Genomic DNA, 16,266 nt, shown 5'->3' on the forward strand with positions numbered 1-16,266 from the left:
AAAAATAGAGACATAGGGCAATATCTTGAATAAGCTCAAATCATAGATGATAAAACAGAGAACTGGGTTCAAATACTAGCTCTAATTTCAAAATTCGTCTCATTTCTTCCATATATTTCCTCTCAATTATGTAAGAACCAGAAATGTACATTTTTTGGCCCATAAACAGTTTTACCTGGGTTCTACACATGGTCTCTTTTAAGGCACCTTTCATTTCAAGAAATCCCATATCTTTCCAGAAATCTTTGTTTTTTTCCTGATTGCCATGTTTATGCCAAACAGAATTGCTCTGGGAATCTTCATCATTCTGAATTTCTTTCTGTACGTATATATAAATGGTTCAGACAATCAATTAAGCATGATTTCAACAACATGTACTTTTTGTTATGCAACTTCACCTAACTGCAAAAGTAGGTAAAAATCCCCTCTTCTAAATCAAAAGCTATTTAGACAGAAGTAAATTCTTTCAAGAAAAATAATTCAAAACAAAGGTCCTAAATAATAAAGTGATTTCTGTGTATCCTCAAAAAAAAATGCTCTACTGGTCTAGTAACAATCAGTTCTTTTCGTGAATAATCATGAATGGAATTATTTTATCCAGTTCCTGTCAGAGTTAAAGGTACAATACAGACTAAAAAAAGGTTTCAGATTATAGATTACTTCTGGTTATTTTTCAGCTTTTTACTGATAAAACTTCTTGTCTGCAAGTCTTCTACACACATAGAGGAAAAGAGGCTTGAGAGATGAATTCGCAGCTCTTATTTTACTTGAATAGCAATAAACAATTATTTTCACCTATCTCTATCTCAAATATTTAAATTTCTCTTGCCAAGAAATCCAAACTGAATTTATAAAACACCTACTAATGATGTTAAAGACACTTGCATATGTACCTAAACAAAGAAATCTTTAAGTTCAGTAAGATAAAGAGATGGAAGTAAAGAGGAGTTCATGATGTATCCCACAATGTACTTAAAGAAGGGTATTCAGAGACTCACTACCTTTATATAGACAGCAGAGAACCACTGTTCTTTTAGGGAACAATGATGATATAAGCTGAAATACATAAGGCCTATGGTATCATCTTTGGTTCCCTATGTAGATATGAGGGTCTTTTAGCAGGCTGCAATCTTCCAATCAAAGAATAATTCCTGCGAGTACCTGACTTTCTTCAGCTACTCAAGAAAGTAAAACTGAAAACTAAGAAAAATGAAGACTTTTCTTCCTTCCTATTCCAGAGATCAAAGAAATACTATGAATGTACAAACAATTTTTGTTAAGGACAACTTGAAGTGGGATATAATTGAGTATCTGGCTTTAAATTTAAACCTGGTTGACAATGAGAGGATAAAATCCTTAAAAACCCAGATCATCAAGAAAGGTCTAAAATACAGAATGAGTTAATCCCATATAGATTCCAGTAACACAGAATACACAAAAGGGCATGCTATTATCAGTAACAACTAGGTAAGAACATATTGTTTTGTTTTGTTTGGTTTTTTATTTATGATAGTCAGAGAGAGAGAGAGAGAGAGAGAGAGAGAGAGGCAGAGACGTAGGCAGAGGGAGAAGCAGGCTCCATGCGCCGGGAGCCCGACGTGGGATTCAATCCCGGGTCTCCAGGATCGCGCCCTGGACCAAAGGCAGGTGCCAAACCACTGCGCCACCCAGGGATCCCAGAACATATTGTTTTCTAATCCTGAATATATTAACTTACGTATCCATTGCAGATGTAGATATTGACCTGTGACTTAGAGATGTACTATGCAAACACCCTACATAAATTAACTAATTAAAAAATATAACCTGTGACATTTATTTATTTTTTTAAGATTTTATTTATTTATTCATGAGAGACACAGAGAGAGAGGCAGAGACACAGGCAGAGGGAGAAGCAGGCTCCATGCAAGGAGCCTGACGTGGGACTCAATCCCAGGTCTCCAGGATCACGCCCTGGGCTGAAGGCGGCGCTAAACTGCTGAGCCACCTGGACTGCCCAAACTATGACACTTAGAAGGTTTATAAAATAACCTACTTTTTATAGTTAAATGATCATTGTCTATTTTTTTTTAAAGGGTCTTTTATTTTTTTTTTTAATTTTATTTATTTATGATAGTCACAGAGAGAGGCAGAGACATAGGCAGAGGGAGAAGCAGGCTCCATGTAGGGAGCCCGACGTGGGATTTGATCCCGGGTCTCCAGGATCGCGCCCTGGGCCAAAGGCAGGCGCTAAACCACTGCGCCACCCAGGGATCCCCGATCATTGTCTATTTTTTCCAAATCACCCAAGTAATTGACTACTTATAATGAAATATATAGAAATTATTTTATTTATCTGTAAATATTCATTTCTTATTCCTTATTTTATAAATACTTCTTTAGTGACAACTGTGTATAGGCATTGGGTTGTCTCCTACACGACCTATGAAAAAAAGGGCCTTGTCTGCCTCCTAATAATACATTATATAGTGTAATGCTTTGTTCCAAATATATGATCAAACGCCTACTTATACAGTAAATTATTCTATTGTTTAGGAGTAGAGCAGCAGAGTGTGGCAATGATAGTTGGTGTGGCCTCTAATTCAGCTATGTGATAGGGTTTACTATTTTGTACTAAGTATAGATAGACTCTGGTCTCTAGGTCATATTCCTGGATTCAGCCAAGGCATTTTCCATACAACTTGAATTAATTCATGACACAGGATGCATAATCAGAGAGGTCAAGAGTGTTTTACATGGTTTCTAACTAGTATCTATACCCTAATTCTTAAATGGTATCTCAAGATCTTATGACTGAGTACTAGTTACAGTACTGCTTACAGCACTAGGTATTTTTAACTACCCAGAAACAGACCAGGTGATAAAAGATACCTAATAATGACAAAAGAGAGTACAGGAAAGGGGGTTCGATTAGTGAAGTCATCAATGTTACTGAGTGCTTGACCTTAAATTTTTGGTCTGACACATGGCAGTTGTAGGAGCATGGGCAAATAATTTAACTTGACTGTACCCCATTTTGCCAACTATAAAATGAGGCTATAATACACAGACCTAAGAACATGATGTTTAAAATAAGGTTAAGGGTACTTTTTGTCCCCCTGTGGTAGACAGTTTCTTTTAATTTTTTAAAAGCTAAATACAAAGATATGATTCCTGGTTGAACCATCAGAGGTTAAGGGTATTTAGGAGTGCCTGGCTGGCTCTGTCAGGACAGTATGCAACTGTTGATCTTGGGTTTATGAGTTCAAGCCCCATGTTGGGTGGAGAAAGAAAGGAAGGATGGAGGGATGGAAAGGAAAGGAAAGGAAAGGAGAAAGGAAAGGAAAAAGGAAAAGAAAGATAAATAGATTGATTAAGGGTATATAATGCTTAGCGGAGGGCTTGATACACAGTAATTTCTCAATAAATATTAATCCAGAATAACAGTTGTAGTAGTTCTCAAAACAGCTACAGTAAGATAGTATTAGCATCTATGTTACAAAATAAGAAATTCAGTCTCATTAAAGGACTCTTAAGACTTATTAGTTATAAATTATTTATTAAAATCTTATTATAATCTTATTTATTATAAATCTGGGTCATAGATCAGTTGATCTGCCACAAAAAAGTTTATGTTTTTTTCCTATTATTCCTACTGTATTTCTGTAAGACTTTTCTGTGGTTTACTTTTATTTTCTTATGGATGAGTCAAAAGAAGTTTTAAGCATTCCTAAGTATCATCTTTTTGTGAGGCCTTCTGTGGACCAACAATTGAGATACATTAGTCATTTGTTCCTCTTAATTCTTTTACCTTGCTTGATTTTGCAATGTACAACACACACTAAAGGGTAATAGTTTTCATGTTCTGCTTTCACCACTAAATACTAAGCACCTCGAAGTCTGACATGTGGTCTATTTATTTTGCCTAGTGCACAGCATAGTACCTAGTACATCAAAAGTTTTCAATAAAGATCTATAAACCTGAACTAAAATAGATTACCAAATCTTTTACTTAGTAGCTTTCCAAAAAAGTAAAAGCAGGTTAAAGAAAACTTTTTTTAAACAATTGCTTCTTATTTTAACTCTGTCATTTTACATGGCAACTGTCGGGATACTACAGAATCCATCTAATGAGGACTGATATACTGTATGCCAAAGTGGTAGAAGAAAAGAAAGACATTACGATGAAGCTATTTTCTTCTCAGAAGTGATCACAAAATGCCTTCTTTATATGGAATAAATAGTCACGAATTCCCAGCTGTCTAATCCAGATCTTTTAAAACAATGTATTCAAAAAAAAAACAATGTATTCTAAAAACAAATGTTAAGTTACGGAGTACCTGCTACTTTTACTTGATATACTATTGCTCCCTTCCAATATTTTAGTAAATGAATCTGAATGCTGTCCAATTATTGCAGTAAAATAAGACTATGGATAAAGCATTTCATATTTTACACTTTATTCATTTCCTTCCATAGAAAAAAGAAAATTCAGGTACTTTTACTAAGCTAGTTAAGAATGGCTTTTATTCTATTAACAATTAAACTGTTCAGATAGGTAGATCAGAGAGGATGCTTTTGGTTGCAAGTAATAGAAAACCAACTCAAAGTAATGTAAATACTATGGATATCTATTATCTCACAACATGGTGATGTGGTCCAGCGCTGAGACAGGTTTCAGGATTGGCTAATCCACCAACTCCAGTATCTCTGCAAGGATCCACATTCTGTCTCTATATTTTGCTATCTACAGGGTTGGTTTCATCTTAAGGCTACTTATCTTCATGGTCAAAAACTGGCTGCTACTAATAATTTAGATTATATTCTTCCATGTTCACATCTAGCAGGAGCCAAGCTGTCAGTGGCTTTCTTCAGAAGGAAAAAGAAACTTCCCAGAAGCTCTTACATATTACTCTTCATGTCTCACAGATCAGAACCATTTCATATGCCCATTCCAAGACCAAACGTTGTCAAGGGCAATGAGATCTGTAGTCCAAGCAGATCCATCTCTTGAAATAAGGTCAAATTTCCAATCTACATTGCTGCTACTCAGTAGGGAAAGGTAATTACAGAATGATATATTATGTCTACTCTTGGAAGACTAAGATATACTTCATAATTTCTCCATTTAACAAAAAATGAGAACCATGTATGTGCCAGGCTTTATGCAAGATGATTCAGATATAACTATAGAAAAGATAGATATCATCTTGATGACATGGTCCTTTGGTTTAGATGGGGAAAACAGACATTAACTAAGTAATCAGCCAGTTGATTCCTTGAAGACATCATTATAACTGGAATTTGAATAATGAACAGAAGGCTGGCAGGCACAGAGAGTGAGAGGACCGAGGAGAATCTTTTAAGACAGAAAATGTAGCTTTTAAGAAGACTGAGGCAGGAAGTAGCTTAGCCTATTTAAGAAAATGGGAGAAAGCAATTTTGTTATAGTATAATCAAGCACTGAAAAAAACTGAGCAGGACACATCTGAAAGGCAGGACTGACAAGAATTCTGTGGGTAGTTTTTAAGCCACGTTAGAAGTTTAGGATTTTATCCTAAAGGCAATGGGAAGCCACTGGAGGGTTTAAGTAGGACAGTGACAAGATTAGAATTGTTTTACACAGTGCATTTTCTGCTCCTTCTGAATGAAGCAGTATGGACTAGAGAAGAAAAAGGTAAGAGTAATAATCAGTATATTACCAAGAGTTAAAAGATAGAGAATAATTAAGAGTGTATTCCAGGAGGGCAGGGGAAAGAGGACGACTTAGTATGATGTTAATATAGGAAGACAGAAGCACCGTGATTCAAGTGTTATTTAAGGTAATAAAATCAATAGGATTTGTTGATTGACAAGATGGCGGGGGGGGGGGGGCGGGAGGGAAAGGAAGGTTTCAAGGGTGATATCCAGGTCTCTAACATAAATTATTAGATAAAAGATTAGAGCATCTATTGAGATGGAAACATTTAAGGAGGCTGTATTTCCTAGAAGAACAAGTTTTTAGACATACTGAGGTTTTTCTACCTTCTTAAAAATTCTTACATCCAGAGAAGTTCTTCTAGGGCTGTTCTCATTCAAACAACTTAAGAAGTGGTATTTGGGCTAAGTAGGAAAAAGGAGGTAGAGGAATAGAACAGGAAAATATTTCTAAAACCTTAAAAAGAGCTGCTTATTTTTTTTATGGGAAAATTACCCACAAATTATTAAACAATACTATATACTATAATCCATTGCTATTTTATTTATACTGACATTAAAATGTTAAAATTAGTTTGTAGTAAACATCACTAAAGGACAACTAGAGACTCAAAGACAAATTTTAAATTCAACAAGCAAACTTTTTTTACGTTTATCAAAAATATTCTCAAATGTTTAAATAATTGAGAGCAACTGCCTTTAAAAATATGTCACTTTAATTATAGCTGACCTTGAACAATGTGGGGATTAGGGGCACCAACACCCTCCACAGCTGATTAACATATATTCTATATACTACATGTATTATGTTCTCTATTCTTATAATAAGGTAAGCTAGGAAAAAATGTTATTAAGAAAACCCTGAAAACACATATATAGTACTATACTGAATTACAAAAAAAAATCTGTTTTTAAGTGGATCTATGGAACTGTACTTCTAATCATTGTATTTTTAAAATTCAGAACATATTTTAATTTTTTTCAGAACGTATTTTAATTTTTAACGTATTTCACAATATCAGTATTTTTATAAAATAAACACTCAAAAATGTTTATTGTTTATTTTACTTACCTCTAAAAGAAAATCCCCTAGATACTGAATTGGATAAAATGGAGCCTTAAAATGGTCTTTTTCTTGCTCAGCCTTGATTCTTGCATTACTGGCAATCACATGAGTTATTCCACTCTGTGAGCTTTTTGGTAAAATAACATTTGCTTTTCCAGCCTCCAGAACTCTAAAAATGTAAATAGTATAGAAAGTATTTTTTCTTTTTTTTTTAGTATAGTCAGTTAAATTATCTAAATCAATTACTTTCTAGGAGTAGGAGTAGAACTTTCTGAAAGAATTATTTGAGTGCCATGGAGAATAACTACTGTAGTGATTTCTTAAATTATAAGTGGCTCAGAGAAGATGATAAGAAATCATGCTCTTCTTTCTACTTATCCACTTCCTGATATGGGGAAGACTTTTAAGAATCAAGAATACTGAATTTATTTCCTAAGGAAAAGTCACCTCCATAAACCAAAAGGATAATGAGAGAAGTTTAGGTAAGCAGCTACCTCAGAGGGCAACATACCTCCAAGGAAATCATTCTAAACCACAAAAAAGTACTACAGTTGCCAGCATTCTTTAAAAAAAAATTAGTCTTCGATTATTTATTTAAGATTTTATTTATTTATTCATGAGAGACCCAGAGAGAGAGAGAGAGAGAGAGAGAGAGAGAGAGAGACATAGACAGAGACATAGGCAGACGGAGAAGCAGGCTCCACACAGTGAGCCCAGTGTGGGACTCGATCCCAGGACTCCAAGATCACGACCTGAGCTGAAGGCAGGTGCTAAACCGCTGAGCCATCCAGGTGTCCCTCGATTAATTAACTTTAAACATCCCAAGAGTTTCATGCAAGTTCTAGTTGTGCTTAGGATTTTTAAAGTCACAAGAGAACAATGTTATCACCTAACAGTAAGAAAAAACAAAAAATCTCTAAAAACTTAACTTTCCAGAAGTCCATCAGAGGACTGAGGTAACAACCAATCAAGAAACTTAATTTCCCTAAGAGCGATAAAGATAAGCCCCTTTGTGAAGAGACTGGAGACTCAAAACTCTCATTTTGCCAGGATGCAGGAGAGAAGTAGTGGTCATAAAAATAGGTTAAAATAAAGTAAAACTCTAACAAATTTAAGAGCCAAGTGCAAGTACTATGACAATTTACAGTATCTGAGAGTCAATGACTCCAGGAAAGTCTACCCTCACTTGCAAGCTCTTAGCCACAGACCTCAGTATTCAAGAAAAAGATTAATGGCAGATAACAGATTCCCTACCAGGTAGCACAAGTGGGCCATCAAGAGATAGACCTAAAACCAAGTCCACTTCCCTGGATCCTTCTGTCATATGAAGCAAATGTCCAAGTCATTCGGGTAAGGTAAGAAAGTCTTATACTTTCAGAATCTAGGAAAAGATGCACTGCTTCTATTGGGAGAATGTAAGTAAAATCCACGTGCCTCGAGAAAAGGGCAGGAAAACGTCCTGCTGTGTAGCCTCAAAATGGATCCACTGTTTCTGGACAAGGGATAGAAGCAAAAGCCATCTGTCCCTGGACAAAGGGCAGAAGAAATGCCACTCAAACACAGGTTCCTTCATTAATACAAAACAGAAATCTAATAGTGGGGCAGAGGCTAGAAATTCTCTCTTGTCAAAACCCTACTCATACATACAAAGCAGAATTTGGCTGCAATGGGGGACTGAGACACAAATATTGAGAAAGTCCTAACCCCAGAGAACAAGAACACAGAGAATGCTTAGGACCGAAGTCTATCTAGCAGAACCAAAAACACATCTTATTCTTACCCCCAACCTAGAGAGGAATAACAAGCAAGAGAGGAAAAGAATGACCAGAGTCCTTCTGTGACCTAGCAGTGCAGGGACTACTGAAAGCTGAGAGCGAAGCAAAAACATCAATCGGAAACCCTCCAGCACCCTAGAACCCAGGTCAACCGTAAAGAAACTGTACTCCACTGCAGGAGTAACCAGAAAGGATGCAGTGAAGGTAACTACAGTATTAACAAAACCTCAAACCTGCTCAAAAATTGACAAGATTAATTCAACTACCCAAAAGCCCATTTTTGGATATAAATACTTATCACAGCCTCTACTGCTATATATGCAATATCTATACATGCAATAAAGAATATAAAAGACATTCACAAAAAGAAAATCAAACCACTGTCAAGAGAAAAAGGAATATAAAGCACAGAGAGATGATCCATTTGTTGAAAGTATCAGAAAGGGACTTTAACAATTACTGAAATGTTTGAGGATACAAAGGAAAAATTGAACAAACTGCACTAAGAGATCAGGAACTGAGAACTGAGTACATTAAAATGGTAGAAATAAAAGTTACTATATCAAAGGATAATGTCTTTGACAGGCTTATGAACAGACTGCATGCAACTGTGGATGGAATCAATGAACTTGATCGGTCAATAGAAATTATCCAACTGAAACACAAAAATGGGAAAGTTAAAAACAAAACAACATAAAAAAAGGTGGAAAAGAATTAAATGGTCTAAAATACAAGTAATAGAGCACAAGGGAAAGAACACAACAGAATTTAAAACTTAATGGCTGATAATTTTCCATAATTAATAAAAATTAAAAACCCACAAGTCCAAGCAGTTCAAAGAACTCCATGCAAATAACATGAACAAATAAATAATAGACAAAATCAACACACATACACATCTGGACACATTATCAAATTGCTAAAAACCACAGGTAATATGTTGCTTTTAAAATTTTAATTTCCAAAAAAATAAAAAAAAAATAAAAATAAAATAAAATAAAATAAAATTTTAATTTCCAATTGTTCATTTCTAGTATATAAAAACACCATTAATTTTTATTAATGACTTATTATCCTGTCATCTTGAATTCAAGAATTACTTCTAATAGCTTTTCTGGATAAATTACTTAGTATATGTCCATATCTTTTAGAAATAAAGACAATTATTTTTATTTCTTTCTAACTCTGTCTCTTATTTGTCTTTGCCTTATTGTACTGTCCAGATCTCTAATAAAATATTGAATAGAAAAGGTCAGAGTCTGGGCACTTGGGTGGCTTAGTTGGTTAAGTGTCCAACTCTTGATTTTGGCTCAGGTCATGATCTCAGTGTCTTGAGATTGAGCCTCCTGTCAGGCTCTGAACTGGGCGTGAAGCCTGCTAAAGATTCTCTCTCCCTCTTTCACCCCCCATCCTTTTCCCCTATTTCCCTCCCCCATCTCAGGAGCTCTTGGTCTTTCTTTAAAAAAAAAAAAAAAAAAAAAAAAAAAGGGAGCCTGGGTCACTTATCTGCTATTGGCTCAGGTCATGATCTCAGGGACCTGGGATTAAGCCTTGCATCAGGCTCTCTGCTCAGCATGGAGTTGGCTTCTCTCTCTCCCTTTGTGCTCTCTCTCTCTTTCAGATAAATAAATATTTTTTTTTAAAGAAGAAATGATCAGAGTGAACAACCATTTAATTCCTAATTACAGAAGAAAAAATCCATGATATTAAATTTGTATATTTTTACATTTATCAGTTGCTCAGGTTGGAAATAAAAAAATTCTTAACAAAATACCTGCTGACAGAAACTGCAATTATTAAAAAGTGGATAATACTTTATGATAAAATACAGTTTAGCCCAGGAATACAAGTTTGGTTTAACATTTAAAATTCATCAGAAAAATTTACCATATTGATAAAGGAGAAAGCCAATTATCTCAAGAGATGTACATAAAAACTTTCAGAGCAATCAATCCATTTATAATAGGTTCCCAAAACATGAAGTACCTAGGATTAAACTTAGCAAAATATGTGCAAGATCTATACAGTGAAAACTATAATACACTAAAGGCAGAAACCAAAGAGCTGGAGAGAGATGCAGTTTATAAATAGGACAACTCAATATTGTTAAGATCTCAATTCTTCCCAATTGGACCCATAGATTCAGTAGAATCCAAATTGAAATCCCAGCTTGCTTTTTTGTAGAAATTAACAAGGTGGTTCAAAAATGTATATGGAAATATAAAAACTCCAGAATCATCAAAATTTCTAATAGGACGAAGTTGGGAGGCTCACCAGCCTGATTTCAAGACTCATTATAAAGCTACAGTAACCAAAAGTGTGCTTTTAGTATAAGGTAGACACAGATACCAATGGAGTAAGAAGCCCAGAAATAGATCACACAAATATAGTCAAGTGGTTTTTGGACAATAGTGCCAAAGTAAGTGCAGAGCAATTGAAATCTTGCAAATTGCTAGGAGAAAATGTAAAATAGTACAACTACTTCAGAAAACAGTTTGGCATTTTCTTATAATGTTAAGTACACAACTACCATCTGAGCCAGAAATTTCATTCTTGGTATTTACCCAAAAGAAAAAAAAAGTACATGAAGGCTTTTACTCAAATGTTCATAACAGCTTTATTTATATTAGCACAAGTGGAAAAAAAAAAAAAAAAAACCAAACCAAAACCAAAAAACAAATGTCTATCAATGGGTGAATAAACAGTGATACATCCACAAAGTGGAATACTACTCAGCAACAAAAAGGAATGAATGCCTGGTACACACAATAACCTGGATGTATCTCAAAAACAATGAGTTAAGTAAATGAAACTACATCAACGGAGTATATACAAAATAATTCCATTTACATGAACTTAAAAAAAAAAAGACAAATCTAATGTATGGTGACACAAAGGAAATCAATGGTTGTCCTCTTGACTATAGCTGGGGGGATAATAAGGGTGTATAAATTTGTCCAAACTTATCAGAATGTATACTTAAAATGTGTGCATTTTATTTGCCTATAAATTATACTTCTGTAAAGGGGAAAAAGGACTTTTGCATCTCCCTACAAGTCATTGCAGTCTCAGAATATCCAGTAACTAAAAAATAGAATGGAAAAGTTAGAAAGAAATGAAATAATGAAGGAAACAGCATTAACCATGAAGACTGTACTATATAAACCCAGAAAAACGCTTTTGGAAAAATTGAAAATTATTTCAAAAATCTTCCAAGTTTTTTTTTTTTTTTTTCTAATTTTGCTTGAGTTAGTCAAAAGAAATAACATGGGAAGTTAAACAGAAACCCAAGAAAAATTTAAAGCAATACTATAGATTTTATTCTGTTGGACACATATACTTAATTAAGTACAGAACGGCTTAACTTGGAGATTACAGGGTAAATCACCATGGCCCATTTAGATGAAATCAATAATTTCAAAGAACTACAAAAAAGGTATTCAAGCAAACCAAAACTGTTTTTTCATCCATTGCTTTAGCTTTTACGAGATCTCATCTTACCTTACAAGAGAATCACTTCGTTTATCAGCTCTAACAAGGAGGACAACTTTCCATCTGTGGAAGGCTCCTGGAGCACCAGTGCGTTTCAGTTCTTCACGCCATCTTTTAGGTGCAGATTGCATTTGAGGTGAATAATGGGAGTCTTTTTCGATTTTATAGCCCCATTCATAAGTTGTTTCATCAAGCCATCTGCCACTTTTGGCACTATGAATTATGTAGTCCTTAGTTAGTACCCACTTCCCTAGAAAACAAATCAACTCTCAGTCACACAAGAATTTTGTTTCTAATGAATGCTCAAGAATAAAGACCAAATATCAAATAAAATTTGACCTTGTTCATCATGAGACTAAGGCCACACTACAATGCCAAAATTATCTTTGAATTATGTTTGTTGTCCCAAATTTTTGGTAGAGTCCTACATCACTGAACATTGTATGTAGCCTTTCCCATAATTCTAAGTCTAAATGTTACTAAATACAACCCTAAGACTTAATAATAAGATAAACATGGTATTAAACTATGTTATTATTATTCACCATTTTGGCTGAAATTTACATCACTCTTCCTATGCTAAAAACTTCTTTAATCATGTTTACAGCAATATTACACTTTAAAAAACAAATTTACTGACAGAGAATTTTTCAAAGTAATAATATTCTGTAGTTCTTTTATCTTGGTATTGGTCATTTTTCTCAACAGCAGGGAAAATATGTTCTTTTTTTTTTGTGGAGATAATAAATCCAAATATCTTTCTGGTAAATTACTCTAAAAAATAGTAAATTCAGTGAGTTAAATATCCTTTTTTTTTTTTTTTTTTTTGGATGATCAGTGGACTAATAATATGCTAGCTCAATCACAGTAGAGGAAACTAAAAAGGAACATCAAGGGTGACAGAGAGAGGATGACACTAACTCCTAAGCTGAGTTTATGGAATTTAAAATCTCAGTAAAAAATAGATCATTGCTTGATAGCATGGATGGGAGGGGAGGCAGAAGGAGAACAAAAATTCTTTCCAATGACAGATAAAGAAAACAAACTTGACTGAAAACAGCTGAGACTGACAAAAGCAGTTTTTATGGGGGGGGGGGGAAGGGTTATTGTTGTGCCCAATGTTTTTGTTAAAAATTTTTTTCTGACATAAAACACAATAAATCTTTGGTAAAATAAGTATTCTTGCCTCTGTTACATTTTCATGTTTTACAAAGTTCTACTTAGAAAAATAAGAAAAAATATTTTAATAAATATTTCAGAAAAATATTCAGATAAAACCAGATTTATGTTTGATATAATAACCATACTATCTTACAGAGAATAAGGTCCATTTTTCTAACATGAAGATTTTTTCAAGGGAGAATAGTAGTTAATTTACCTGCTGCACAAGCTGCTAAAAACTTTTCACTTTTACACAGGCGTTCAGCTATAAGATGTGTACAATTTTTGTATTTCTGGAAGGAAAAATGCAAATGAAAAAATGTTAGTAAGATGTCTTTTATAGCACATTCACTTTATTCTTATAATATCAAGAGGGCACTTTATCATTCTTAGGCCAGTATTATTTTTCAAGTCTCTCTTAAATATTTTATAAGTTTCTGTACTCACCTCACTCTTAATAAAAGTGCAATCTAGTTTTAAAAGCAATTTGCCTAGAGCTTCCTTTTCTTCCATCTTAAATCCTGTCATTTGGATGATATGCTTTGGGGCACCATCTTCCATCTAACATATATACACATAAAGAAGATAACATATGTTAAAGATAATTATTCACAGGATTGACATAATTATTTTTTCTTAACTATGAGTGATAAAAAAACAAACATATAATGAATGAAACATATAAGGCTTTATTGTAAATACAAACGTTAAGACTGCTTATGTGCAAGAGAAATTGGTTTATGAACTTATCTTCCCAGGGTGCCTGGGTAGTTCCGTCAGTTAAATATCCGACTCTTGATTTTAGCTCAGGTCATGATCTCAGGGTCCTGGGATTGAGCCCCATGTCCAGCTCCGCGTTAAGCACAAAGTCCACTTGAGGATGCTCTCTCTCCCTCTCCTTCTGCCCCTTGCCCCACTCACATGCTCTCTTTCTCTAACATAAATAAATAGTTATTCAAGAGACACACAGAGGCAGAGACATAGGAAGAGGGAGAAGCAGGCTCCTTGAGGGGAGCCTGATGTGGGACTCCATCTGGGGACTCCGGGACCACCACGCCCTGGGCCAAAGGCAACCACCAAGACACTAAGGCATCCAAATAAACGTGACGGTAAATAAATTTGTTTTGCGGTCTGAATGTCAGAAGTTTGCATTCCAAGAAAAAAAAAGAAAAAAAGAAGTTTGCATTCCTACATTGACACTAAAACACAGTGATGAATGAATAAAATTCTTCAGAAAGTTACCTACATAAATGTTAGTATAGTGATACTAGCTTCATTTTAAAAGCACTGTTTTTGCTAAGAACTTCTGAAACAAGTACCCTGTGCACAATGAAACCTGATCAAATTTTATAACAATTTTTAAAATATTTCTGGACAAATATTGGAAAGTACATAAACTTCTGTTACAGAAGTTGATAGAACTCATGTTCCCACAGCATTTACACCAACTATGTTAGGATAATAAGTACATACAATGACCCTGGATTCTATTCCCAATCTACATTTCGTAACTCTGCTATATGTTAATTTCATCACCTAGAAAGTAGACTGAGAAAAATCATAGTTTTCAAATTTATGTAGACCTTAATACCCATATAACTGTAGTTCATGAAGCACTTGTATTTGAAGTGGCACATTTTTTTTTTAAAGTTTTTTTTTTATTTATTCAGGACAGACACAGAAAGAGAGAGAGAGAAGCAGAGACACAGGCAGATGGAGAAGCAGGCTCCATGCAGGGAGCCCGACATGGGACTCGATCCTGGGTCTCCAGGATCAGGCCCTGGGCAGAAGGTGGTGCTAAACTGCTGAGACACCGGGGCTGCCCCTGAAATGGCACATTTCTTAAGCAAGAAAGACAATACCTCACAGTATTTTTAATGAGAATACAGGATTTTGTTTTAATGACATTAGAACTTCAGAACTGATAGCATCTTAGACAAAATTTAGTTTCTTTTTATAGATGATGAAAACAGGGACTACAGAAATTGGTAATTTTCCATTTCTCTAACAATTTTGTCACTATAGCTGTAGATTAGTGTTTAATTAATGCCATAGAGCAAAAACAGTTCAACTCTTTACAGACAATTAAAAGGAAACTAAAAAATTATACTTGAGTCCATGAATAGTAAGAAACAACTGGTAACAAGTGTTACATAGAAAAGACAAGTGTATAAAGAAAAGAGTTCTTTATAGAAATTCTATTGTCAAAGGCTAAATATAGGGGCATCCTGGGTGGCTCAGCGGTTTAGCGCTGCCTTCGGCCCAGGGCCTGATCCTGGAGTCCCAGGATCGAGTCCCACGTCGGGTTCCCTGCATGGAGCCTGCTTCTCCCTCTGCCTGTGTTGTGTCTCTGCCTGCCTCTCTCTCTCTCTCATGGATAAATAATATCTTAAAAAAAAAAAAAAAAGACTAAATATATATAGATACTAAAAACATAGGAAGTACATACATATATGTGTTTATGTAAAAGGTGAAATTCATTTTTGAGTAAAATGTCAAAAAAAGTCTATGAACAATTTAAGGCTTAAGGGTTAAGGGTTAAGGCTTAAGGGTTAAGAGTGAACCTTCCTTTCCTTTGAGTGATGTCAGCTAAGAGTAAGTACACCTGGTTTATCTCTCTACTCATCATCACTCCTTGTTTTGGGAGAAGTTGCTTGAGAGAACTAAATGGATATGCTTTGCTAGACATACCTGCATACTTGCAAAGATAGTTCCTATTAATGCTTTTTGACCTGTCCTAAGAAGCTGCCAGTAGTAGTCTTAAAGCCTCATGAGTAAATGAATTTCAGAGATTATGTATTAAGTAGCACACTAGGGGAAATGAAAAAAAAAAAAAAAGGCAGCACACTAGAGTTGCACAAAGCTACCTCCTCCAGGGTACCTGAGCCACTCAGTTGGTTAGGCATCTGCCTTTGGCTTGGGTCATGATCCTGGGATCTGGAATTGAGTCCAGTGTAGGGCTCCCTGCTCAGCAGGAGGTCTGCTTCTCCCTCTCCCCTCCCTCTGTGCTTGGGCACTCTAAATAAATTAAAATCTTCAAAAACAAAACAAAACAACAAAACATGAAAAAACTACCTCCTCCAAACCAACTTTTAT

General features: G+C 34.9%; 1 protein-coding gene across 3 annotated transcripts in view; it reads right to left on the minus strand.

The window, feature by feature from the left end:
* SLF1 (SMC5-SMC6 complex localization factor 1) overlaps nucleotides 1–16,266 on the minus strand; it is an 84,453-nt gene that overhangs the window by 50,653 nt on the left and 17,534 nt on the right. For all 3 annotated transcript variants that reach the window (XM_025437179.3, XM_025437180.3, XM_049108231.1), the window contains 5 exons: nucleotides 13,618–13,731; nucleotides 13,388–13,463; nucleotides 12,019–12,259; nucleotides 6,749–6,911; nucleotides 176–319 (listed from right to left, as the gene is read on the minus strand). In XM_025437179.3, coding sequence (XP_025292964.1) covers nucleotides 176–319; nucleotides 6,749–6,911; nucleotides 12,019–12,259; nucleotides 13,388–13,463; nucleotides 13,618–13,731 — 738 coding nt within the window. The remainder of the gene's footprint in view (nucleotides 1–175; nucleotides 320–6,748; nucleotides 6,912–12,018; nucleotides 12,260–13,387; nucleotides 13,464–13,617; nucleotides 13,732–16,266) is intronic.

Source organism: Canis lupus, chromosome 3 (genome assembly GCF_003254725.2).
Source record: "Canis lupus dingo isolate Sandy chromosome 3, ASM325472v2, whole genome shotgun sequence".
Taxonomy (NCBI): domain Eukaryota; kingdom Metazoa; phylum Chordata; class Mammalia; order Carnivora; family Canidae; genus Canis; species Canis lupus.